The 26737-nt window shown below is 48.0% G+C and overlaps 3 protein-coding genes across 3 annotated transcripts; 1 reads left to right on the plus strand and 2 right to left on the minus strand.

Moving 5' to 3' along the window:
* Nucleotides 1–4592: 4592 nt before the first annotated feature.
* On the minus strand, nucleotides 4593–5429 carry NDUFB2 (NADH:ubiquinone oxidoreductase subunit B2). Its single transcript, XM_084286339.1, has 4 exons — nucleotides 5274–5429; nucleotides 5048–5192; nucleotides 4831–4922; nucleotides 4593–4676 (listed from the first exon to the last, which is right to left on the minus strand). Exons 1-3 carry the CDS (start codon nucleotides 5360–5362, stop codon nucleotides 4848–4850), a joined length of 309 nt encoding a protein of 102 aa, XP_084142465.1. The 5' UTR covers nucleotides 5363–5429; the 3' UTR covers nucleotides 4593–4676; nucleotides 4831–4847.
* Nucleotides 5430–9710: 4281 nt separating this feature from the next.
* Nucleotides 9711–13800, plus strand: LOC311220604 (uncharacterized protein; the record flags this gene model as incomplete). The annotated part of the gene is made up of 5 exons (XM_084304166.1): nucleotides 9711–9782; nucleotides 10428–10672; nucleotides 11695–11858; nucleotides 12580–12829; nucleotides 13576–13800. Exons 3-5 carry the CDS (start codon nucleotides 11737–11739, stop codon nucleotides 13798–13800), a joined length of 597 nt encoding a protein of 198 aa, XP_084160292.1. The 5' UTR covers nucleotides 9711–9782; nucleotides 10428–10672; nucleotides 11695–11736.
* A 3296-nt stretch (nucleotides 13801–17096) lies between these two features.
* ADCK2 (aarF domain containing kinase 2) lies at nucleotides 17097–26562 on the minus strand (the record flags this gene model as incomplete). Its single annotated transcript, XM_084287578.1, has 8 exons — nucleotides 17097–17646; nucleotides 18904–18957; nucleotides 19358–19486; nucleotides 20551–20802; nucleotides 22610–22705; nucleotides 22993–23121; nucleotides 24717–24863; nucleotides 25645–26562. The coding sequence occupies 8 exons, from the start codon at nucleotides 26560–26562 to the stop codon at nucleotides 17503–17505; spliced, it is 1869 nt and encodes a 622-aa protein (XP_084143704.1). The 3' UTR covers nucleotides 17097–17502.
* Between the last annotated feature and the right edge of the window lie 175 nt (nucleotides 26563–26737).

Consider the following 26737-nt stretch of genomic DNA (forward strand, 5'->3'; position numbering starts at 1 on the left):
TCCTTCCACAAATGCCCCAACAGGGTGGAAAAGACGCTGAAGGTCATGCATAAATAGGTTTGCTTCTGTGTTTGCCTGGTGATGTGAACGCATCCAGAATTTTGCGGAATATCTGGGAAAGCCAGGTCCTCAGGAACCTTACAGTCACGTGTAAGTCAAGCTGAGGATTTGATCAGTGAAGCGGGGTTAAATTTAGGGAAGAGGCATGTAGACATTTCACACCTTTACAGGCTATAAATTGAACTCCCTTCTTAACTGTGAGTACAGCATGTGTAGCACAAATTATTCATAGTACTGTAGGCAATGTCTTCTGTCTGTTGAAAAAACCTTTCACCAGTAGCACAATATGACAGGCAAAGCTTCTAGGTACAGTCAAGCTCGGTTAAAAACCAGTTGCATGAACGGACTGTTATGGCATCGCTTCGAAGGTGCTGGGTGTTTGTGTTACTCCTTTTACAGAGAAGCTTATGAAACAAACTGTTTACTGCAGCCTTGTTAATATGCATTTGCACTTCGTGTCTGTTTCGGCATGCATTTTTAAGTATCTTTCGTCATTGCTTCATTACCTCCTACCGAGTAAAAATCATCAAAAGAGCAGAGAATTTAAGTTTCGAGGATGCTAATGTAGAAGCTAATAATTCAGCAGTAATAATGACGAAATTGTGGAGGGAGGAAACGGTTTTAAAACTGCAGAATAGAGAGGATACCAAGAATGAATTCAAGTGAAAACTAGCACGTATCTTTTCTTCAGAAAAGAGAGCTACCGAGACCCTCTGAGAAATGGTTTACATAGGAATCCCCCCAAAAGTCTTGCAGTTTGCCAAATGATCATGTGCCTTCGCAACCTACCAAGTACAACAGAATGTAAACCAGGTGCTTTCGAACTAGAGCCGTGGCTTTGGTTTACTTCTGATGCAGTAGTCTTGTATATAGCTGTTAATATAGGTAGGCATTGGGGAGCTGGTGAACTTCTGTAAAGGAGCGAGGAGAGCAGAGAGCATTCCCCAAAACACCTGCAGTCATCTCAGAGCTAGGGACTGAAGGATGCTGATTCGGTTACAGTAAACCTGCTACTTGAAACCTGCTCTGCTGAAAATTGAGTGAGGTTCATTTAATCTAAATAAATAAACCCTCCTCCCCCTCCAAAGACACCAAGATAGTGTCAAAAAAAGGTAATGTAAAGCTTTGAGTTACACTATCGTTACATCTTGGAATGAGACGGTGGATGAAAAGTGAGAACTAGATTAGGAGAAATCGATGGCTAGTACTCCTGTAATCAAAGGCCACGCGTATCAGGTTGTACAGTGAACTCCCTGGCCTGGAAAGCGCGATTAATTTTGCTGTATGGAATATCATCAGGCTTCCTTAGCTCTTCCTCAGGCCTCTCGCAGTTCCCCAGCAATGCACAGTTCCTGCACGTTAGCCCTGGGCGATGGTGGGTGTCGTGTCGGCGCAGGGACAGCCAGCGTGTGCCGGTTTGCTCAAGTTTCAGTCTGGTTACAGAGGCTTCTGGCAGTACCTACGCACGAGTGTCCAGAAGGACAAAAGAATGGCTTTTGGTGTTAGTGCTTTTTCTTTCGCAGATCTTTCCCTTTTCTTTTTTGGTGCGCGATTTTGGACATTATTGTAAATCTCAGTTATGTCTAAATGCACAGTTTGTGCAAATATTTGGCTGATTTTAACTTGGTTTTGTCCCTCTTAGAAATCAAAGTATATTTAAAAAAAAAAAAAAAAAAAGTTTTACTAACATTGCAGGAACTATCTGGAATCCTTTTACCAACTGCAAATTCTGCACTAAAAGTAACAAGAGTTGGGAGGGTTGTCTTTTTTTGAGTACAAAATCACAAAAGTCATTTCCCTGCTTTGCCAAGAGAAGGGAGCTGATGGGAGCGCTCAGGAGCTGCTGAACTACCTGGGCGTGAGCTTTATGGCGTGGCAGCAGCGGTGTGCTCAGCTCATCCCGTCTCCTTCAGAGGAGCCGTGGCCTGTGCAGACATTTAGCCCAGCGTACCGCGTTGGCAGCAGCTGTACTTGAGAATAAGCCCTGGGTGACAGTGTTTTACTTCTGAGTGAAACAGAAAAGCAAAGGATGACGTGTTCTTTTTTTCGGTTGGGTTTGAAAAATGGCTCGTTTTGGGTTTGCTAAATGTCATTCTGTGTTGCATTTGTGTGATCACCCTACTTGAAAAGAAAATCTGTGTGTGTGTTTGGGAGTGTCATGGAACGTTTTAGAAGAGATGAGGCCCACCACCTGGGCACAGACGTTGGGTCTGGGGTGCGAAATGGACCAAACTCGGGTGTCGGGTTATTTTGGGACGGTGGGAGATTGTGAGGGCATAACTTAAATTAACTCTGTCTAAAATAAAACGTAAGTGCAATAAATGTGCTTTTTTATTCAAAGCTGTGAACCTCTGGGGGGGGGGAAAAGGAAAGAAAAAAAAATGCACATCATTCCTCCGTGAGCCTCATGTCCTTCCTGCCTCCCCTTCCTCCCCCCTCTCCGCACTCCTCAACTGACAGAAACCTGCCAGTGGCCGACCTGCATGTGTTGGCGACCCAGATCACACCACGGCTTTTTCCCCACTCTCACCTGTTGGGACCGGGGAGAAGTCCTGCCCCTAAAACTCCCCTGGGAGCCGGCCCATAAGGGCTCTACGCTATCCCCACTTCACCCCCCAGCCGCAACTCCCCACCCCGTGTCCCATCTCCCGAGGGTCTCGCAGGGCTGGGCAGATGCCACATTTTTCTTCAGCAGTTGCAAAAAGTAATCAGTCGTCGGCTGCCCCACTGGGTCCCTTTTTCCCCCCGTGTCAGCACACACATGCAGACTGGCCACTGTTGCCTTGTGTGACGCTGCCTTGTTCGGAAGGAGCAGGTGCACCCGTTTGCAATCAGCCCTGCACAAGTTGCACGCTCTCTTTCTTCCTCGAGTGCGCGCAGCTTTTCCTGGGTGAGGAAAGGTGCACCAGGCTGGGGGGCTTCCCCGGGAGGCTTAACGCGTGGGCGAGCGATGGAAGGTGGAGCACTCGGTCATCAGACCCCGCGGGGGCGTAAGAAAGGACTGGCTCGTTTAAAGTTTATAGACAAAGAGATCTATATCCTTTAAACTTGATTATTTTTATATATAGTCAAGACAATGGCATTACCTCATAATACAGAGGCTCGTTTATGAGAGGCAAAGTCGTAAGGAGAGGAAAGGGAAATTTATATACAGATTTGATTTCTTTTTTTGTTTGTTTCTTAGTGCAATGACGTGTATGTCCCAACAACTTAAACTCTGTGCTAACACAACATTCCTTTCAGCTGTATTCTCTTTGACCACCGGAGGTTTGCAAGGGGCTTATGACTGCAAAGTAGAAGGTCCAGTCTGATTACTTAAAAAAAAAAAAAAAAAACACAAAAAAAAAATTGTGTTAGTAGATTTCCATAGCTGCTTTTTAAAATCTTACAATGGAGTAATTGTTTTGAAACTTGTATTTATTTTTTAATTCATAACAAAATGTTTATTTTCAGTTTTCTGTTACGTATAGGTCATGGCAACTCCCCTTCTTTCCCTCTCATGTTTCCCCTGTAATTGCCAATACAACTTACTTTTCTTGTTTGTTCCTTCCCCCCTTTACTTTTGTTGTCCCTTCATTTGTATTTTGGAGTTTTTCTCATGTAAATTTGTACAATGGGAAATATTGTCCAGTTTGGTTAGAGAGCATGGAGACTTAAAACATAATAAAATTTGATAGCTGAATTCAGATTGAAGAAAACTATTTCTGTGTAAAGTTATTTAAAGAACTCTGTATTATATAAAAGGCAAAAAGTTCTATGTACTTGATGTGAATATGAGAATACTGCTATAATAAAGATTGACTGCATGGAAAAGTCTGAAGGAGATGGTTTGTCATGGAATTCACAACTTGGCCTCTCAACAGAGTTCCAGAGGTGCAGCCAGGGTCACTCAGAGCGAGTGAAAAGGTAACTTCAGAACTAGCTTTTAGACAAACAAACTTTTAAACAGTTACTTTAGAATATAACTCTGTGCCCAGAATGAAACCCGCCTCCCTTTGCCTTTCTTATGCTGGCCTGTTTCTTCCTCGAAAGCTGTGCTCAGCACTTTTACCTTCAGAGAGGGTTTCACTTCACAACGCTTATCCTGAACTCTGGTCGTAGGTTCTGGTTCAGAATTTCCCCCTCACTCCAGGGAAAGCTTGGCACAAGTTGGCCTCTCTTTAAGAGAGCTGCTTCTGCTCCTACACAAACTGTTACTCCAAGATGGGAGGAGCCTCAGGGCAGGTTTTGTTGGAAGAAATTTCAGCAAAAGGTCTTTCCAATTAGTTCCTCTGCTGTTCTAACAGAGGAATTTTACTCCCCACCACCCCTTTTAGTGTCTGGCAGACGTTTAGTGAGAGGGTTTCTACCTGCTGTGCATTCGTGCAAGTTCTACCTCACCCTCCAGCTGTGGCCCTGCCACCTCAGTGCCCAGGGGGGCGCGTTATTCATTAAGCAAAGATCACAGGGGCTCCTTCAGGCCCACGTGCCCCACCTCTAGAGCTGCAGGGCAGCTCTCCAGAAGCTCCACAGCACCCACAAACAAACCACGGTTTAACTTAGACTCTCTTTTATTGAAACCTGGACAGAAGAGACAGAGGAGACTTCATTCCAGGGATTGCTTCGGTTCTGCAGACCTGCAAACGAGAGAAGAGGCTCCAGAGAAACTCTCTGCCAGTTGTCTCACGGCGGAGGCAGGAGGAGAGCCCTCAGCGGATCCCCTGCTGCCTCCAGGGGCCGGTTTCCCTGATCCCTGCAGAGAAACCCCCCGAGGGCCGTGCCGGGCCGTACCGCGGTGCTGCCGGCTCCTACTCCGCGTCGTCCGGGGGGATGCCGAGCTCCTCGTCCGTCCAGGCCGCGGGGTCGGGATATGGGAAGTGGCCCTGCAGCCATGTCGCGAGGCGCTGTCACGACACGGCGGGCCCCCCACCCCACCCCCACCCCCTTTTTTTTTTTTTTTTTTTTTTTTATCCCCTCGTTATTCCCGCCGCGGCCGCGGCGCACCCACCAGCACCATGTCGGAGCTGTGCCACATGTGCCACAGGATCCAGAACCACATCAGCCCGCTCAGCATCTCGCTGCGCACCGCCTGCGCCCGCGTCAGCTCCGGGAACTGCCGGTACCGCGGCTCGATGTGCACCCCGCCGCCCGCACTGCAACGAGCGCCTCGCTCACGGACCCGGACCGACCCGGCCGGCTCACCCCAGCCCGTCCCAGCCCCGTTCCCCACTCACTGCCGCCGCCCGATCCCGGTCCCGGTGCCGGTCCCGGTGCCCCCGGCCCGCAGCAGCCGCCCCGCGCAGCGCCCCAGCGACGCCAACATGGCGGCGGCACGGCCCGGCCCCGCTCCCCACAAGGTCACCGCACCGCGCCTCAGCGCCGGCCGGCACCAACACACCACCGGGGGGGGGACGGGGGGAATTTCCTGCTCCTCGGGGCTGGCTCCGGGCACGGAGGGCAAAAAGAAAGCAGCGAAGCCGCCTCCGCAATTCAAGTACTCTCTATAAGAGTACAGAGAGAGGAACGGGTGTCGGATGTTAGGGAAAGGCTGAGGGAACAGCCGCTGCTCCCCCCCAGAGTGCCCACTTGGTTCAGCCCGAGGTGCCCGGTCGCGTAGCAACGGTGCGCGCTGAGGCGCTGAGGGGAGCTGAGGGGAGCCGGGGCCGGGGGAGCTCCGGGGCCGCGGGCGCCCACGAACAGCGGGCAGGGAGCTCCGAGGAGGAGCCCAGATAAGGCGGGGAGGTCCCCGCAGCGCTCAGGCTGCCCCCGGGTGCTGCTGAGGGGCGCAGCCCGGCAGGGAGCGGCGCTCGGTGCCGGCTGAGCCCACCTCTACCCGACTCCTGCGCCCGTCGCTCACCGCCCGGCTCGCGCTTGCTGGGAGAATCACGCTGGAAAGTGAACTTCAGTTTCAAAAATACTGCTCCTGCTTAGGGATCCGAGTGTTCAGAAGCCCTGCTCATATTCTTCTTCCGTCTCCTTCCCCCTCCAGACAGGCTCCATGCCCATCCCACACGCGCGGTGCTGTCACTCAGCTAATAAAGGCCAGTTTGGCTCCGTGCTGCCAGGATGGCCCCTGACACAGTAAGTTCAAGAGCTGTAGGTGGGTCACTGGTAATGCAGGGAACTAAAAAAGCTTGGAAACAAAGACAGCTGTGCAGGGCAGGGGCGGGCTGGTGGGATCCCACATCAGTTTAGTTTGTTTCCAAGCTGCAGAAGTTCCACCACCACAGTCGTTAACTGGATTTGTTTCCTACAGCTTTCCTGTTTGCACCTGGAACCCAGATTCCCTTTGCATGCCCTCGGTATCCTCAGAAAAAAGGAATTGCATTCATCCATCCTCAGAGGCTTCCAGTTTCCTGAGGGGGGCTCGTGTGCTGGCAAGGAGAGAGGCCGATGGCTACTATTACCTGGGCCACGTTGCACAAGAGGTGAAGGTAGCTATTCGCTGGGAAACGTGCCTGTAAAGCGCTCGGCCTGGGCTCCCTGTGGCTTTTCTCCTGTCCTTCCCATGCCTCGCCATGGCTCTGCTGTGGGGCAGCTCTCCTGTGAGCCTGCACACTTTGTGACCGCAGCTCTCTCCCCACACCCTACCTTCATCTTCTCTTTGTGATCATGACTGGCTGCTTACTGGGAAGAGTCCTGCACGCAGAAGCAGCCTGGAAATCAATCAGTTTCAGGGGTTCTGAGACAAACTAAGCATGTCCTTCATATCCCTCTTGTCTGCTTTCACTGCGCAGCCTAGCTTTCTTTAAAAATCCAGTCCATTTTCCAGCTCAGGGGCTAGTTAAATAAATGGTGATGCCAGTATAGCTGTGTGGGGTGGAACAGGTGTCGGCCAACAGCATCATTTGTGTAAGGGCTCTCACGGACCTGCAGAGAAGGCTGAGATTTTCACGGTAGAATCTGCCCCACACCCATTGCTGGAGGCTTAAAGTACTCAAATTTGTGGCAGCTATGGCTTTTTACTGACTTTTTAAAGGTTTCCTGTCCCTTTGATTACGGTGTAACTAGCTGCATCACATGCAGCAGGTTCTTTTGGCTACTTGGGTGGATGGTTTTCCTGGCAAGGCTCTTTCTTAGGATGCTGACTGTGCCCATCTGAGCCAGGTAAGCCTACTAAATTCCAAGTCCAAAAGGAAAGGAAGAGAGTGGCTGTCAAGCCCCTTCAGCCCCAGCTTTTTAATTACTTTAAAGTCCAACACGGACACGGTACAGTGAAAAACCTGGTGGAGGAGGACAACAGCCTTCACAGATCACGTTCTGCTTCCTGGGATTTCTGCCACTTCCCTCTTAGCGCTTGTGTTTGGCTGTTAATTGGCCCCAGATGTCTGTCTTGCAAACTGAATGCTTCACTCCTGTAGGGCTCAAGGGAACGCTTTGTAATCGAGTTTGACAGAAGTCGTGCTCTGAAAGGCAAGGTGGAGCTTCGCCTGCAGGAAACGCCTCTCTACGACATCCTCCACTACGAAGACGCCAGGCGACAGCCACTCGCTCCAGGAGACAGGGTCCTGGCACCGTGGGAGGCTAAAGCTGAGCGGTTTGGCCCAGGCACTGTGCTAAAGGTTATGGAGAATGAGGAGGCACACTCAGGTACGAGGTATTGGCTTCCCAATCAGTGCTAAACTCACCACAGCTGCTGGCTGTGATACAGAGAGGAGAGAACAGCCTCAGCCATGGAGAATTCACCACCTGCTGCTTGGTTTCTCTTCCTTGTCTTGTTGTTGGCCCAGGCATCCTGTTCCTTTTCAGTGCTAGAATTAACACCGCCCCAGAATTAGCCTTTGTTTTGTTCTGTGAGTGGGAACGTCCTAAAAAAACAAGGTGGGCTTGTTGGGAGGGGTGGGGTCATCTCATCAACACGGAGAAAAATGCTCCTGGCCCTCATGAGTTTCACCTGATAATCTCTTAGTCTAGTGTCCAGCTTTGGCAGAATGAAATCCTGGCTCACTCTGGCTAGCAAGAGCTTTGTCATCTTTTGCCTCTTCAGAGGAAACTCAAAAGGACAAATTCTAAACCTTTAAAGAAAAAGTCATGTAAGCTGCTACAAAATTATAAGTCATGCTGTTCCTTCATTTACTGGTTTCTAAGAGATGCATCACACGGGCTGCCGTGTTTCTAATGCTTTTTCCCTTTTTTTCTAATGTGCTCAGCACAAAATCAGCAGGGAGTGCTTGTCAGTTTCTGGAACGGGCAGACCAAGGAGGTGCCTCCTGACCGAGCCCTGCGCATCCCCCTGCCCCTCAGCGAGCGCATCATCCTGGAACTGCAGATGCCTCTGGCGGCCAGGCAGATGGTGGTGGAGTCCAGCTGGGATTACCCCTACGTCGTGACGCCGGGTTACAGACCTTCAGGGTGTCACAGACAGGGTCACTCCGCTCTGGAGTGCTGCCCAAGGGGCCTGTGTTCGGCTCAGCCCTGTGCTACGTGCAGCTGTAGGTGCGCCTCACTTCCCCGCTGCTGCCTGGCAGCCTGCGAACACCCTCAGCCCCCAGAGCACAAAGTGCAGCGAGAAGATGCCTTCGTGCCAGGAGCAAGCTTCGCTAAAGAAGAGCTCAGCAGGAAAATAGAAGAGCAGCTGTCTGAAGTGAGGATTTCCTCTTCGGGAAGCGTTTCCAGAGAGGAAGAGAAAAAGGAAGAGAAGGGATTGAAGGCAGAAAATGCTCCAAAAGATGCTGAGTCTTGTTTGGAAGAGGACAAGGAGGTTTTAGATCCTAAGAAGGTAAAAAGTGCTTCATGCTGTCTCTTAGCATGGAGTTTGCTATTGTATAATTTCTGGTTTGTTACCTTACCTTTTCTGCTCTTGGTACCAAAAAATTACAAAAGGTTTTGGGTGTGACCCTTGTGTATGTCTGCTAAAGAATGGAGACTCTCTGACTTTACTCCCCCTTGTGTTCCTAATCCTTTGATCTGGAGAAGAGCTAGAAGCTGTCATTCTTTATCACTGGCTGGAGCGGACTCCTAAAACCTCTTCCAGATGCAGGACCTGAGAAGTGTTGCGTAGCCCAGCTCCTCTCTGTAAAAGCAAGAAAAAGTGTCAGAAAAAAGGCTTCACGCTGAATAAGGATTCCAGTAAGGATTCCTCAACACCAGGGCAGTCCCTGGCATAATTCTGTTACAATATTTCTCAACCATGGCAGAGGCATCACCCCTGTGAATCAAAGGCCTTTTGTGATCCTTCGTAGTTGTTGTTGTGTGTGTGAGCAGGGTACTGTGCGAGGATCAGCAAGGAGGAAGTTCACCTGTACCAGTTACTGCCAAGTTTTCTTCTACTGCTCTGCAAGGGTTTCGATGTGGATTTTTGGCATGTGCCTGGAAAGCTGTCTTCCTGCCAGAGCTCCTCTGGCTTGATCTCTCTGTGCCACTTTAGACCCTTCAAGGCAGTAGTACTGTCCTTTTTTAGGTCATTTTAAGATGTGGAGAAAACCAAAAAATTATCAGAAACTACTTAAGAGTTTTTTATTTCTTCAGTAAAGAACTCCCATGTGCTTTTTTTTCTCTCAAACTTGAGTTGCAGCATAACATCTCACACTGCAAGTTCACGAAACCAACTTTTTCCTTATCAGGCCTGGATTACGATTGCATTTCTCCTTGTTTCTAGAGTCCCCAGAGGGAGCCGGCTCACGTTACTATGGTTGATGCTGCTGTCAGCACGGACAGCTGGCTATCGGAGGCAGTCTGCGAGGAGGAAGCAGGCAGCAGACAGCAGGATGCTGAAACTGACGCTCATTTTAAACACAAACACGGTACTGAAATCGTAGCTGTTTTATCCAAATATAAAAATGGCTAAAAAAAAAAATCATTGCAGCGGGCCAGCATGTTCTATGGCCATAGTTCTTGATGCATTGAAAGAGAATGTCGTAATGCCGTGCTGTGTACAGCCAGCCTAATGCAGTACGTAGCTGTTAGTGGCAGCTTGGGTTGAGAAGCTGTTCGTCTTTCTCTCAAGATGGAAGTCTTACATATTTTTATAATATGTAAGACATATTTTTCCTGTCTCTCAGTAGGAGTTAGAGCTCAGGCTTTGCAGTGTCAAGAAATGTATTAGTGTTGGGTGTCTCAGAGCACTGGCAGAAGATGCTTGTGTCTGTTTGCAAAACGCCACATAAACAAACCTTAAACTGAGTAGCTGTAAGTGTCGTCAATGGTCTTGTATTAAAGCGATCTTGTAAAAAATCTGGGTTGATGGCAAAGGTAAGCTTGTTTTTTGAACGCTGGGACCTGATCTGGGGAGACTAAGAAACGTCTCACTCCATCAGAGGAAAATGTTGATACTTAGTTATAAAAGTCTTGCTTGAGCATATTTTATGTGAAAAGACTTTTTCTCTATTACCTGCTTTCTTTTAAGTTACCTATAATTTCATATATCCCTGCTCTAATTTATCTAACAGGCCTTTTTGAGTCCAGAGAGACAGAAGCTCCAATCCAGCCTTCCCAAAGGAGCCGTTCCCTGGGAAGCAGTGCTTTGGGTCCTTTCAGGCGACAGAGCTTCTTTGACCGAGTGAATCAATCACTGGAGAGAGACAGGCTGGCCATTGAGTCAGCTCTGCGTGTACAGAGGCCACACAGCACCTCCAGTGCGCGGGCTAGGAGATCCACAAACCTCCTGCATCTTCTAAAAGACAAAAGCATTACGGTAAGTACTTGTCCAAACGAGTTTTTGGCTATTAGGATTGGGTGATTTGTTTATGTCAAGTGAGAGTATACTCTCATTTGATCTTTCTCAAAGGATTTTACTGGGGAAAAAAAAAAGTATATATATATATGCACATGTAAAATAATGGCTATAATGCATAACTAGAAACATAAAGTTTCCACTTGGGGGTCAGTGATGGACAGGGCACTTCTGGTATTTGTGCTCTGCTCTTCTGATATTTTTTTTATTATTATTTTATAGGTAATCTTTCCTAAATTATCCTTCCAACCAACTCTGTTGGATAGGAAATAATTCTTAATCTCTCTCAGATTCTGAGAGAAAAAAGAGAAAGTCTAGCTAACCAGTTGAATTTCTTGTCAGGGAATGCACATCAGGGCTGGGGTGGAACCTCAGGTCTCCTGATCCTTAGGCCAGTCCTTACCTGTAGATAACACTATTTGTTCATCTCCCACCTATGAAACACCTTGGATTTTTTTTCTTTGATCTTTCCCACCTCAAGCCATTAATTACAAACCACTCACAGGGTGCAATTTTGCAAAGAACAGTAACACGCTGAAGAACAAAGGTTCTTCTTATGCCTAGGAAGTCGCTGATTTCTCTTAAGCTGATCTTTGTCAAAATGCTATGTGACTGTGCCAGGAACAGTGATAATAAGGCAGTGGACATTGTTTGAAGGTCCTGTAGGGTTTCCCAGCTCATGATATTGGAGATGGCCTCCAGAAAGACCTGGAAGGAGACGTTATGTTTTCAGAAGAGTGGCTAATGGCAAGAGCATGCTAATTTTTGCTGGGAGTAGAAGGGAGAATGCATGTGAGAGAGCAAAACACTGTGTGGAAGCTCTGTTTTTGCTCTAAACATCTCTAGCAACATAACTAGAATGCATGTCTAAGTACTGGTGATGTTTCCTGCTCCTTCCCTTATGTAGAGGGAGGCAGATATTTCTTTCTCTAATAAGGTCTGATAAGGAATCCGTAGTACCTACTGGATTTTTTTTTTCTTAGAAATCAGTCCTTAACAGTGCATCTCAAGAAAGAAGGAAAGAGATGGACCTCAACAGAGCCAAGATTGAGCACAAAAGGGGGCAACAGGAACAGAGGCAGCAGAAGAGGCAACAGCAGCAAGAAGAAGAAGCTCTCCGACGCCAGCTGCACCGGAACAACCAGAGGTAATACCTAGGAGCTGTTTTATTTTGTTTGCTTTTGCCAACCATCTGACATTTATTAGTGATCTCCACTCCTCAGTGCTCTCATTCAGTCTCTGAACATCACGCGTTGGCACGTTATGCTAGAGCCTGCAGAGTGGTCATGATGGTTCGCTAATGGGAATAAAATTAATGCTCCATGTGTGAGTGAGGAGGTACCAATGGACCCATAGCCTTCAGCATTAGCTCGAGGGCAAATTCCCTTCATTCTCATCCTCAGAGCCAGAGACCTTTTGCCTCCTGCACCCCTGCCTCTGGCCCCACAGTCCACTTGCTCTTAGCAGGTTCTTGCCCCCACAACCTTCCTCTTTCCATCTCTTCTCTTGCCCCTGTGGCACCACCACCAGTACACACAGCCACCCAGTTGCCTGGATGTGTCCTACAGCCTTTTGTCCTGCAATCCGTTTCCTTGGCTCCTGGTCTTCAGGCCCAAGAACGCAGAACCACACCAGGTTATGTAGTCAAGTGAGCACATGGCTGTAATTAGCTCACATCAGGCACCAGCCCATTTTGGGGTTTTGCCACTTCTGTTTCGGATACAGCCTTAATCTTCATAATGTAACAGAGTCCTGTAATATTAACTGAACACAGATTGCCAGAATATCTGCTTTTCATTTTACGCACTTTTTTTTTTTTGATTGCTTTTATTTTCTGAGAAATCTGAGAAAATTTGTTTTGGAAACAGGCAGCGATTGCATCAGAGAATGTTGCAAGGGTTGGAGAAACAGCTGGAGCACGAAGAAAGAGCTTTGCAGCGCACGGCATTGCTTCAAGCAGCGTGGTCGGAGAGGAGCAGGAAGGAATCCTTCTTGTCAGAGGAGGAGAACAGAAAGGCAAGTGAGAGGCTGCAGTCCTTACAGACACGGCGATTGCAGAGAGAGAAATTGCTTGCAGAACGCAATGAGAGGAGCTTTGAACAGGAGAAAGAAAGGCTGGTAAGGGCAATTTCAGAGTTTTACCTGTACTACTACCGTGTTTCCAACTGTGGCGCCATCTGGAGTATTTGTCGTTTTGTATCCAATATAATTACATCACCTGGAGATACATCAATGGAACTTTTGAATGTTAACTTTTTCTTTAACATGCATACAGATCAAAGATGGGAAGTGAACATTTCTATATCTGTCATAGAAGTAGTCCTTCTGCATGCAAGGAATGCATTTTCCCAGGTTATTATATAGAGTCATAGAATGGTTTGGGGTGGAAGGGATCTTAAAGATCATCTAGATCAAATCCCCTGCAGAGGAGAGGTGCTCCAGCCCTCTGATCAGTGTTGTGCTCCTCCTCTGGGCTCACTCCGACAGCTCCATGTCCTCCTTCTGCAGAACGGGCAGAATTTCTTCCCTCACCCTGCTGGCCTCGCTGATTTTGGTGCAGACCGGGGTACAGTTAGTTTTTTGGGCTGCAAGTGCACATTGGTGGATGAAAAATTGGATGTGAACTGGCAATGTCAACAGGTCCTTCTCTGCAGAGCTGCTCTCAATCCGTTTAGCCCCCAGTCCGTGCTGATGTTTGGGACAGCACCTCGCACTGGGCCTTGTTGAACTGCAGGAGTTTCATGTAGGCCCATTTCTCCAGCCTGTCCAGGTGCCTCTTTTCTGAGCTATGCCAGTGATAACTGTAGATGATATTCTGACTGAAAGCTGGCTTTGCAATTGTACGTGTCATTATTTCTACATAGGATCTTCTGAAGAGCAGAATGCAGTCACAGCAGCAAATGCAGAAGCAAGGCTCACAGGAGCAGGACAGGCAACAAAAGCAGCACCAGGCTGCCAAAAGGAAAGTGTTCCAGAACAGACACCATTCACAGGAGAAGGCGCAAAAAGAAGACCAAAAACACTGTGACCTTCAGCAGTACCTCAGGGAACAGAATCTTTTGATGCTCCGGGCATCACTGCTTGCATAAGGAAACAGCAGAGTGGGTAAGCAGGTGCTGATCGGATCACAAACCCCTTCTGCACCTCGATGTACAGCACTGTGCTGCACTCTGGGTGCCTGAGTGCAGCTGTGACAAATGGAATTAGGACTCATGGAGAAATCTTTTATCTCCCTTTCATTGCAGCCAGCACCTATTTTCAGTGCTCTGTCCCTTACCAATCATTTTTTCCTGGGGTTACTGTTCTGGCCATTGTGTAGGCCCCTGCCTCTGTCAAACTCTTCTTTGGATTTAGGCGTATGCAGCAACCCCGCTGAGAGACCCAAATCTGCAACCCAGAGCCAGGCTGGTACTGAACATGAAGGTAGCATGGCCATCAGCACAGATTACGTCCCACTGTACAAGCCGGAAGGGGAATTAAATACAGGCCTGAAAAAACTTCCCCTGGTGAATTCCAGGGGCTTTCTGCCCTGCTGTTTCTTCCAGAACAGGGCCAGAAGAGCACATTTGTTAAAGGTCAAGGACAACACAAAATAGAAAGCAAAGCTATGTGATGCTGGCATATGACTTACCTTGCTATGTTAACATCACGTGAAATATGGGAAGGAGAGCTGGAGACCAGCTGGATGAAAAAACAATGTACGTATTAAAACACAACAGAAATATCAACTGACTCTTGCAAGTGTCCCACCGCACGTGAGTTGCAGAGATCCATGGAAAGAAGTCAAGTTGTGCTACTCCTGCCAGAAGTGCTGTGGGTCCAGAGCTGCTGCAGGTGGCAGGGCAGGAGCCCAGTAAGAGGCGAGGTCCTTCAGAAAAGCTGGTAGGACAGCTTGGAACCATCACGCTTGGGCTGCAGGTGAGTGTAGATCCCTCCACTGTCAGTATTCTTCAAAATGTGGAGGCCATTTCCCTAGAGGAAGAATCACTTATGGAAAACCAAAAAGCATAAAGGAAACTTTTTTTGAGGGGAGAGGGAAAACTAAGTGAAAACCTAGTTACCAACAGAGTTGAGGATGCAACTGGCTCCTCGCTCCCCTGTTTGAAGTGCACGACTCCCTTTCCTTAGTGAAGCGTGGCGTCAGCCACTCCCAGGGACATGCTGCCACCTTTTCCCCTCCACAGAAAAGAAACATTAAGATGCACCAAGAGATGCTTTTACACAACAGGAAAGGGGAGAAGAGATGTGTTTCTAATACATTGTACGTTGAGTAGTAGCAGCCCTTTTGTTTGCAAAGGGGAGGAGGAGGTTATTGTCACATCCTGAAATGCTTTCCCTCTTCCTCATATCATCAGAGATATAAAATACAGCAGCAGTGTCACAGAGAATGTTTTTATCACCTTTGGGTAGCAAACAATGTAATTCACACGGGTATTTAGGAAATGAGAATGGACATGGCACAATTTGCTGAAGCACTCGAAGCTGTATTGAAGGGAGTTTTTATTTTTTAAGGAAGTGTGCTAAGATATAAAATAATATAAATTTGAAGTACTACCCAGAACCAGACTGGATATGAAATTTAAATGCTGTTGCCTGACATTCTGTGTACATACAGAAATGTGTAAAATACCTTCTGGACTATCAGTCAGCAAAGAGTGCAGGTATTATTGCAAAAGGGAGCTCTTTTGAAATTCTGCTTCTTTTGAATGGCCAGCAGTTTCTTAGCACTAAATCTCAGACTGTGTTCCTCCAGCAATAACTGAGAGGTTATGCCTTCAGATTTCCCCCAAAAAATTAAGATTAAGACTAGATCTCTCATCCCAAAGTTTACTGACTGTTCTAAGGTCTTTATGGCTAAAAGGAGTATCTTTAAATTTAGGATCCATAATACACATGAACTATTCTGAGGTTTTTATTAAAAAAAAAAGAAAAGAAAGAGGAACGTAAGTATAAAGTAAAGGTTTTGAGGATTGTTTTTCTGTTGTTTTTTTTTTCACTGAGGTCTGAAAAAATTGCATTTTGCTGCGTATTTGCAAATGCCATGTGAAGCACAGCTCTGCCTCTTAGCCACTGAAGCCTACCATTTGGTTAAGCTCTGTTTAGCCTCTGGATGAAGTTGGATGATGTGCTGTTGGGGAACGTGGTGATGGCTGTGCCTAGGACCTGCATAACCGCCGTGAACACAGCACTGCAGGGCGCTGTGCCCAGCCCTTGTGCCAGCTGGGGGGATGCACACTGCTGGGTGAGAGGGGGTCCTGGCTGCACATGGAGCTTGTCTTTAATGTAAACAATAGGGGTTCCTTGACTCTTTTTTTAATGAAGACAGTTGTCCTACTCAAAATCACGTACTGGTTAGGACAATAACGTACCCAGCTATGAGTTTAAGTCTGCCTAGACTTACAAAAACATGCCTAGATCTTAAATGTTACTATTAAACCCTGCTGCTGCTGCTTTTTATCCTCAGTCATTTGGAAATGAAGCATTTAATAATTAAAGTAAATGAAATACACTGAACAGAACTCAACTTATTTTTCAGATTTCAATTATAAATCATTATTTCATAATCACCATTAAACAGCTGATCATCCATGTACGTATTTTCTCTTCTTTGCTTAGCCCTCTGAAACCAGACTACTGCAGCTACCCTGTGTGGCTGCAATTTCATATAAAGCGTATCTGGAAAAATATTTAGTATTATGCTATTTCCAATCATTCATAGACTGTTTCTTACCATAAAAATAAGGCCATAAAATAATTTTAAGAGTACTATTAAAATAATTGACTTGAAAAGCCGTGTATGACTTAACTCATTTGTTGATGACTTTAATTATCCAATTTAAACATTCACAATGTTTTCAATCCATTAGGAAAATCCTTGGACTCCTTGTTTTGCAAACTACCTGAGGGGGAAAAAAACAAGCACTTGGATATTAGTTCAGGTTTTGAGTTGAATGTGGTGAGAGTTGGGGGGGGGTGGAGGATGGTGTTAGGGGTAGGGAAGTGACAGCAGCAGGGGGAGAGGACAGACTTTTTTTTAAACTTCAACAAAAACCAAGACCAGTACAAATATTCCAAAAAAATATTTTTATTACGGAATTAGTTTTTCTGTTAAGTCAACTATTTTCTTTTGCTGTTCATAATCCAAACTCCTGCAGTATTGTGCTAGAGTATGGGAGTTTGAAAAAAATAATCGGCTGGTCTGTTTTTGTCATCCAAAATGACCAAGAACAGCCCACTCCATGCAGGATCTCAGGACACTTCTACAATAAAAGTAGAAGTTGAAGTACAAAAGACAAAGAGACTTTCTGGCTTTTTTCATCCCGAATTGCTTGCTTAGGTGTCAGAACATCATTTCTCATATCATAGTGACAGATGAGTCAGTAAATTAACTTAAAATATTTCACCTGATTTATTTCAAAAACAAGCCAGCTTGATCACTGAACATCTTTTTAAAGACTTTTAGACCAGTAAAACTATTTTGATCAGGCTGCAGTGGTCTTGTATGCCTGAACTGCATGATATGTCAGTTAAAAACTAGCAGAGCATACTAGCTCGTAGAACCAGGTAATCGTAAGAGTCAGAACTCTCCGTCTGTGAGAAATCTTCCTGGAAGATGAAGGCCTTACAACCATCCCTTGACTGGTGCTTGGAGGCCGCATTAATGGAGAGTAATCACCACATGGCATTTCCCCGAGACGTGTGAGTGTCCTCACCTTCAGCTTCTTTCTGTCAGCTCGCAGGCACCACAGGTAACCCACCCTGCACAGTGAGGGGGCAGCAGCTGCTGGAGTCTATTTGAGGACAGAAGCTGCATTTTTGATGAGCAGTGGTTTAGCTGCCTCTAGGATGTCCAGTTCAGGGTCCAGTGAACGACCAAGACCTTCCAGAACCATAATGGCAAAGATGATGGAAGCAAAATTGCTCTCGAGCTTCACCTAGAACCACAAGAGACTGAATGAACTCAGTGGACCTTTCTTCTGAGCCCATTTCACAGAGGTACCAGCTCTGGCTAAGCAGAGAGGGAAGGAGAGAAACAAGAGAGAGCTTGTAAGTACATCTGAAACCATGCTGCAACTTCATCATTTGGAGTTTCAGAACACTCTGAAATCCAGCAGCAGGTCCAAAAAGTAACAGTTTCAGGGGAAGTGCCCTAAGGGAACCCAAGAGTTTACTTCTCAGTTCCAAGTAGGGTGATTGTTGTTTTTTTTCCCCACACTGGAGTAGTGGAAGTTTAGGATTCCTCACCACCACTAACATGGTTATAAACTGCAGTAGGATCCAACCTACCTGAACACACAGGGTTGTGTAAGGGGCAGCTCACCTTCTGAAGGGCCACAGAAGAGCTCCCCGTATCATGGACAAAAAGAGCCCTCTGCTCTGCATGGAAACAAACTGGCCCCCAGTTCCCAGTTCTATGATTGTTTTAAGGCATACCAGGGCACCAAGAAGTCATGGAGACGTGAGCAGGAATTGCTTTGTAAGGGTCTCTACTACGTTTCATGTTACTGGAGACCAGCTTAATGAGTCTTAATGACTAAAAGCTCTAACTGAGGAATGTTTACAGGGACCCTTTGCAGGCTGGGTACACCTATGGCTGACAAACAACCTTCTCCTCTCCAGTTCAGGTCACCATGGCTTTGTCGGTTTCCAAGGCTGCTTCCAGCCTTCGGAGCTTGTTCCCAGAAAGTTAGAAGAAAGAATCTCCTTTTTGGGAGCAAATCCTCACAGAGGGCTCTAACTTACCACTAAAACGGCCTAGTGCTGTTACATAAAGATACATGGAGAAAAGTTCAGGGAAGAAAGTATGCAGTGATATATAAATGGAACCTACATTAGATTTCCTTTTCTACTTCTAAGAGGATTTTAAAAAGATAAAAAATACATCTTATAGCAACACTTTACTAAATATTTCCCTAATATGTAATATGAAATTCCTTTTAGCTAAAAATATCAACCATTAAACGAAGCATTAAGACAAAATCCAACAAAATAGAAGGTGGTCTTTGTAGGATGTATATCAGGACTCGAGAAATTGCATGCCTAAAACCCTTCCATGCCTTCTGTCAGTCCCCCTCCTTGACATTCACTTCAGAAGTCACAGCCCCCCACTTCAACTGCCCTTTGTGATCCCATTACTTCTACCTCCCCAAACAACTCCCAGCTGCTGAAGGCAGACAGCGAGAGGACCTCACCTTATGGGTCATCAATAATTTAAAGACATTCGAGAGGAGATTTGCCACCTGAAGCTGGAATAGAAAAGGAGAAGTTAGCAACTGATCAAAAAAACCTGTGGTCAAGACAGTCAGATGCATGACAGGCAGGATTCTAAGTGTTTGTTAGCATTTAGTGACAACAGCCAACCTCAAAATATGATCCTCTCCACCCTGCCCAAGAAGAAGAGTTCAGCTGTGACCCATGGTTCTTGTTAGAAATTTAAAGAAAAAAACTAAACACTTTGTTGTTGTTGTTAGAAGGAAGTAAGAAAGAATTTTAGGGACTTTTGCTCCATGTGAGGGACTAAAAGCTCCCAGTACTGGTTGGTGGTGCTGAGGGGATCACAGCTGGCCTTTCCACCCAGCCCATTCTGAAAGCAAAGTCGTGCTGATCTACAGGTACATGAGGATGGGACGCGGCTCGTGGGCTTGCCTTTCCCAGGGCGATGGTGTTCCCCCGGACTTTGGTCACTAGTTCTGCCATTTCGGATTTGAATCGCTCGATATCCTGGCACTGGTTAGCACGGGCATGATGAAGGATCAGTTCTGCCACTCTCTCCCCCTGTGAAACAAGGGAAAAAGAAAAATCAGCAAAACTGCAGCACTGGTGCCAAGCCTGCGGGGAGCTGCACGCTGTTAACCTCTGCTGCGGATTCCTGGAGGAGGCACACTGCAGGGAGAGCTCCCAGGGTCACGCTTCCCATTTCCAGCAACAGGGACACAAACAACAGAAGCGGGTACAGGAAATGTGGAACTGGTCTAAAACTATTAGCTGGTATCTGGTAAAGGCCTGCTCTGCTGTTCTTGCAGATCTTGTAAGGGAGGACATAACAAAGATGGTCTCAGATAAGAGTTTAGGGGCAAGGGGGAATAAAGCCACAGGATTAACATTTTCTTCTCAACAGATGAGGTGGTGCAAAGAAGGGCATCTATTAACCCTTCCCTACAGGCTAAGTCCAACCTTCTGTTTGCAAACCATGGAGGGAAGAGCGAGATGATTCTGTACCAGGGCATTCGGCAAGAAAAGGACAAGGCAGGAGAGGAAGAACCATCTCCAAGCTACACTTGTGAGTGGCACTGCAGCTCCTCATGGATGATGTGGCCCAGGTATGGCAAGGAGATTTGGTGTCAAGTTTTTCACCTCGAGATCACAAATTAACCCAACCTCAGCCATGAAGGCCTTGCAAGAAAACTTTCAGAGTTTTTGCTTATCGGCTTAGACGTCTGGCAGTACAGAATGGGCCTGGACACACTGATTTTAGCACTGACTTCTGGGTGTGCTTCAGCAGATTGGACCAAGGTAAAATGTGTCCCTCTGATATGCTGAGGGGCCATCCAACCCACAGCTGAGGAACAGCAACACGCCAGTATGATTACATATGCTTTTTCTCAAAATGAACAGGACACATCGGCACTGGATTCTCTAGCCCATCTGAGAACATATTTTAAAGTGTGAAGGAGGAGAAAGAGGAGCCCGGCTTCAGCTGAGCATCTCATCCCCGTGCCTGGCATAGCTTCCCAGCTGGCAAGCCTCCTCTCCCCTCCTGAGGAGGGCTGTAAGGGGAAACAGAGAGCACTGTGCTTTACCCACCAGGCTCCGTGGCTCTCTCCCTTCCCCAGCCTCACCTGGCCCTGGACCACAGCGGTGAAAACAGCACGGAAGTTCTGCATGTCGGCGCTCTGCAGCTCCGCCACGATCCCCGCGTCCAGCAGCACGAGGCAGAGCCGCCGCAGGGGCGGCTGCACCTCCACCACCAGCGTGTCGCACAGGTCCACCACGGCCGTCTGCTCCCTGCCACCAGGGCTGGCCTGGGCCGTGCCTTGCACCAGGATGTTCCCGGGGTGCAGGTCGGCGTGCACAAAGTTGTCGACGAAGATCTGGAAGACAGGCAGGTCTCACAGCAGCTGAGCCAACCAAGCCTGCCCGCACCAAACCCCGGGCAAACAGCGTGGGTTGGTTTGTTGCCCTTATTGACACACATCGCCTCAGGCAGCAGCAGTCAGTGGCTTCTGCTGCAGATCAACCCTGCTCAAATGGGGCGGGTACTACTCGCTCCCCGTGAGTCAGCAGAGCTGGGTGAGGCAACCCTGCACAGCTGCTAGAGGCCAGGTAGAACAGCAACAAGTCCCAGCAGGGAACTCCAGTTCTCTCTGACTATTAACCCTGTGCCCAACGCAGCCTGGTGGGCCTTGCCGAAGAGGACCAGTAAGAACAGACTGTTTGCCACTCACTGGTGCGGGGTTTAGTGCGTGGCTAAGTTTGTCCAGTGCATGTAGTACTTCTCCACCTCTGCTAGCAGTTAGCAGCAGAAAGGGCTAACAAGAGGGCAAGCACAAGGTAATGCTTCTCCACCAACGTTCTTGGCAACCCGAGGCTGCAGGGCTTCATACCCACAGGAGGTTCTCTCTGTATATCTGACAGATTTCTCCCCCTGTGAATTTGTCTAGTTGTCACGTAAATAATTATGGCAATGTGAAAACAGCAGGGTTTTGGGGCACTGCCTGAAAAAGTGACCTCTGTTAATTTTTATGTCCTTATTGTTCTAAGAAACCATAAGCAATAGATCCGTATTTATTCTCTAACACCCATGACTATATAACTGCATTATAAGCTACTCCAATTTCTCTGCTTTTCAGAGCTGAGTCCCAGTTATTTCATCATTCCTGCACAGAAGCCATTCCACACTGGTAGTTGTCCTGGCTGCCTTCCCCTGCATCCTTCTTAGTTCCATTACAGCCCTTGAAATGGAAGATCACGGACAGCGAGGGACTAGAACTGTAGAATATGCTAGACAGGTACTTGTTTTATATACAGCCTTAATGTTTATTTTCTACTCTTTAATTCTTTTCTACTCCTAAAATCCGGATGGTTTTGCTGCCTTAGCACAGGGTTGCAGTTATCACTGAATCCCACCTGACCCTCGCTGCCCATTTGCCCAGCACTGTGAGGTTCTTTTGCAGCTCTTCCCTGCTAGTTCTCATGGCTTCTCAAAGCCGATTGTGTCACCTCTCAGCACTCCTTTCCAAATCACTTTTGATTATTTGGCAATAGAACAACTAGACAGCCAGAAGTTAAGTTGTAAGCTAAACCTGGCTGGGCTTTTCTTTGCTCCATATTTAGTTCTGCCTTACAGAAGGTAGTTTTGGAGGAGTGGGCGATAAATAAACAATAACTAGCTGTTTTCCCAGGGAGTCACATCCCTAGTATCTGCGCAGAGCATGATATTTGCTAACTACGTTGCACTTTGCAGCACTTAGGCAGTACACGAATATTCATTAAATGGATCAGTGGGGTTTGTAAGCAGTGCCCTGATCAAATTGCACGGCAGGACCCTGCCGTGTGCAAGCAGCTAAAGAAGCTCTGCACCAAAACCTACAGTGGCGATGTGTCTAGTCCAGGCTTGACTCAGCCCTTTTGTTACGCCGCACACGAGGTAGGCGCTCCCTCTGTCATTTCAGGAGCTGCAGTGCCCCAGCAGCCCACGTCCTGGGTTACCGCAATACCTGGCGTCCACGGGCTGGCTCCAAAAGGCACAGCTGTGTCTTTGAGTCCATGGGGAGAAGGGCAGAAGGCGTGGGAAGCAAATAGGTTCTGTTCTCTCTTTAGCCATAGTGCCTTATTACCCCAACTGAATAGCTTCTGCGGGAAAACCACTTCCACTTCCAGCCTCAGCCAAGTGCGTACCATCTTTAGCAGCATGTCCATGCCCATCTTTGCAAGGCTCTGCCGCAGTTCTGTGGCAACCTCTGCATGCAGGTAGCGCGAAATGGGCTCGCTCTCCTGAAATAAAGACAGGGCTGGAGTCAAACACACCCCGCGTCCCGCTTTCACCCGTACCTTCACGTAGGTGAAGAGTTGAGGAAATGCAGTAAGAATGTCTTCTGGGACACACTGTTTACAAACAAAGAGTGGAAGAGACCCTGAAGGAACGACACCGATCTCTTCAAGCAAGTAAGAAAAAGCATCCTTCTGCCTGTGAGTGCTTGTTCTCAAAAAACACCTCTTTAGAGTGCTCTCCTAAGGGCCTTCTCGCTGCTATCACTGTTCTCAGGATGTGCAATTCTTACCTCAAACGTTTCCACTAGAACTTCGCTCGTTACCAAAGGGCGAACGGGAGTTGGGAACTTCACAAAATCAACATCTAGGAAATTTTGCCGGAAGCGCTCCAGATTTCTGGCTTCGTAGCGTAAGTCGATCTCAAGGGAGAAAAAGAAAAAGCAGGTTGGGAAAGAGGTGCAATTAGATCTTTGGGATCCTCAGTGAGGGTGTTGCTGTGCGGTGCAATGCACAGTACCAGCAAACCTGTTCAGAAAGCCAGAATCAGAACAGAACAAAGAGTGGCGCTTCTTACATGCTTACACCTTTCCTGATGGAAGAGCAGAGCAAGGCTCAGTAATGAACGACACAGGACCCAGCACCTCAGAAACAGAAGCTACTCTTACTATACAGGCAGGGTGTCCCAAAAAAGACCAGGACTGCATTATTTTCCAGGTTGAGATGGATCCTGAACCAAAGCTTACTGTCCAAATAGCAAGGCAGGCAGGCAAGGTGGGAGAACTGCAGCCCTAGCCTCACTTTACAGACAGACACGCAAACATAGCACTAAGAAATTTATTGTAAGACACGCAAAATAATCCGCTATGGGAAGCCATAGCCCCAGCTTCTCAGTGATCCAGTGCCTTGACGCAAGGCCACCTCTCCCTCCAACAACATTCTTGTACCTTCTGCAGTCCACTGCTGCTGCACGAGGACATGGGAGGGAAGATAACCCTGCCTCACCTCAATGGGAAATATCATAGGAATATTTCTTGTTCTTTCAAAAAGAATTAAAAATTACAACAGGCCTGAGATGCTCTCCTGGGCACCTCCTAATCCTGAGTCTTCAGAGCATCCAGGAAAAGCTCTGCACCACTTGACTGGTCCCAATGACCCTGAGTCACATCTGAATACACTGAAAAGCTTACAGCATGAGTTTGCTTGAGTGTATGTCTTGCAATAGAAAAAAGAGTTAAGGTTTTCAAAGGTTTAAAAGAAACTTCAGACTCTACAATCTAGACACAAAAATGAAATTAGCAGATAATGGTTAATTTTAATAGAAATATAGCATTTATTTAGGAAATAAATTTCCCTATATAAATATTTCCCTATTTATATAGGGAAATCTTTGTAAATTTGGTACTAAGGATGTTTCAGTACTGTGTCTTTGTAAGACGTTAATGAATCAGGACACGTTTTCAGAGCTACTTGTAAAGTTTAACTTTACCAGCACTATGAGTCTGATGATGATACAATATAGACTGTTATTAACGCATTTAAAACTGTATTAATTATATGTATATACCTCTAGGCTAAGAAACACAACCAGTGAGTACAGATTGTAAACATGTATGTAGGACTAAAGAGAAGAAAAATGTCTGAACACTTGTTCAGAGAGATCCTTTTCCTACAGAGAGGCCTTTCACCACTGTTCACTTGTCCTTCACCGTCCTGCAAAAAGGACTGCAGCAGTGTTCATCAGCTGTTCAGGTTGCTTCATAGAAAATATACTCAGTCTTGAAGCAGATTTTCAAATCTAATAAAGATTGTTAAACTTATCTGCTGCTTTGCTTCTTTCATACTGTGAGCATGTCAGGTTTCCTACAGCAACTTTATGTGAGTGATTAATTAAAAAATAAGCAAGCCTTCACCTAACCCTTTAAAAAGGAGCTGTACGGATGGAGTTAGAGCCAGTCAGAAGCAAGGAAAAGGTCGGGTTTACTTCATTACGTAAAGACCGTGGCACTGTACATACCTGCTGAAGCATAAGCTTCTCAAATTCCTCCACAATCTCTGTCAAACTGAGCCACTTGAATCCAGGGAGAAGTCCAAGGATGTGGCTACCCATCTTCATGAGAAATAGATCCATCTGCACTTGGTGGACTAGCCCAGGATGCAGGACCTGCACAAGAAAAAATGGTGGCAAGATCAAAACACTAAAAATGATAGTCTATTTTGATCAACTAAAATGATATATTCCAAAAAGACAGAAGCCGGTCTTTAAAACTAGGTGCTAACAAGGCTTCACCAGCTAGTCCTCAGGGGAATTCTTACTTTGCCATGGCTTAAGTCATAAAGAAACACTTCATGATTTTTCAGATGGAATATTTCTCAGCTGAAGCCCACAGTTTCACCCCGTACCATTTTCCACCACTTTCATTTTCCTGCCCTCTTCCTGCCATGTATTATAGTAACATGTATTAACGTGTAACATTACAGCACCAGGTATTACAGACTAGCATTTGGAACAGCTCAAATGTAAAATTTCTTCAGACAAATGTTGCTGGAAAGAACCGAGCTGTTCCAGATTTCTTCATGTAAAAAGGCTCATTTTCTGAAAAGTGACACCAAGATTAATACTCATTCTTTTTATGTGAATTGGGCCTTTGCAGGCATTTCTGGTGCCCAGGCGCCATGCCAAATGGTGCCACAGGCAGGATGTGTACTTGGGCTGTCCAGGCTGGCAAGAGTTGGGGCCACTGCTGCCTAGATTACAGCTGGCTGAAACCAGAGCACTGAGAAAAGCCAGGCAGGGAGATGAGCGTCACTTCTGTTGCTCCACCTAGCCCTAGCCAGCCTACTCATCCCAATGGGGGATGAAGTCTTCTTAGCACCATTCAGGGTACTGCACTTTGAGATGTCTGCCAGTACAATGTGTGCTACCAGTCCGGTGTACAACTTACTTTAATGGCTACAGGCATGAGATGTCTGGCTGGTGAAGGGTTTGCGTTGGGGGGCGGTTTGGCCGTCTGCTCCACACACCGCGCTCCGCTCAGGGGGCTCTCAGGAGAGCAGCCCACGGGGCCCAGCTCCTCGCCCCTCTCTTCCCACCTCCCCTCGCTCTTCCTCTTCCTCAGCCACCTGAGGAGGCCCCTGAAGCCTGACACCTGCCATGCTTCCGAAGCGGACCTCAACTCGGATCGCCACGCCGGCTCCTGGGCCTGTGCCCCGGCGACAGCCGCCAGGTCAGCGTAGGCTTTATACACCTGCGCCACGCAGCCCGAGCCCACCGGCTCCTGGCTCTGGAACCGGAGGAGTCGCCTCCACTCCTCGCCGAACGCCTTCCTCAGCAGCTCGGCCGTGTGGCCCCAGGGGTGCGGGCTGACCTGGACGTGCAGCCTGGCGAACTCCTCGCAGAAAGCCTGCGAGAAGAGGTCCCTGCGGGTGCTGGCCCACTGGCCCAGCTTGACGCACGCCGGCCCCGCCGCCTCGGCCGCCCTGCGCAGCAGCCGCAGCCACAGCGCGCCCAGCGCGGGCCGCAGGCGGCTCAGCGGGTAGAGCAGCAGCAGCGGCCCGAAGCGCAGCAGCAGCCCGCAGCCCCGCAGGCACAGCCGCAGCCACAGCCGCAGCCGCGCCGACAGCCCCAGCGCCGCCCGCTCCCGCTCCCCTGCCCACAGCGGCGGCCGCCGCCCGCCCGCGGACACCGGCGCGGACACCGGCACCGGCACCGCCAAGGCCACGGCTGCCCAGCGGCCGCCCCGCAGCCCGCCGCGCCCCGCCGCCGCCGCCGCCGCCCCCCAGCCGGGCAGCGCCCCCCGCGCCCCCGCGGCGCGGCCCAGGCGGGGCAGCGGCAGCAGCCGCGCGGCGCCGCCCGCCACCATCGCCCCCCTCCCGCCGCTGCCGGGCCCCGAGCAGGGCGGCGGGGATGGAGGCGGCGCCGCCCCGCCCGTTAAAGGCGCACGGCGGGGCCCCGAGGCTGCGGCTCCGCGCCCGGCCGCCAGGCGGCGCCGCCACACACGGCCGTGCCCACACCCCCAAAATGGCGGCGCCCCCAAA

Source organism: Netta rufina, assembly GCF_964035555.1.
Source record: "Netta rufina genome assembly, chromosome: 1".
In the NCBI taxonomy this organism is placed as follows: Eukaryota; Metazoa; Chordata; class Aves; order Anseriformes; family Anatidae; genus Netta; species Netta rufina.

Coding starts and splice junctions, on each gene's coding strand:
- NDUFB2 (XM_084286339.1), bottom strand. CDS start 5,362: ATGTTGGCGTCGCTGGGGCGCTGCGCGGGGCGGCTGCTGCGGGCCGGG. Junction 5,193..5,273: donor ACCGGGATCGGGCGGCGGCA/GTGAGTGGGGAA, acceptor CGCTCGTTGCAG/TGCGGGCGGCGGGGTGCACA. Junction 4,923..5,047: donor ACAGCTCCGACATGGTGCTG/GTGGGTGCGCCG, acceptor ACATGGCTGCAG/GGCCACTTCCCATATCCCGA.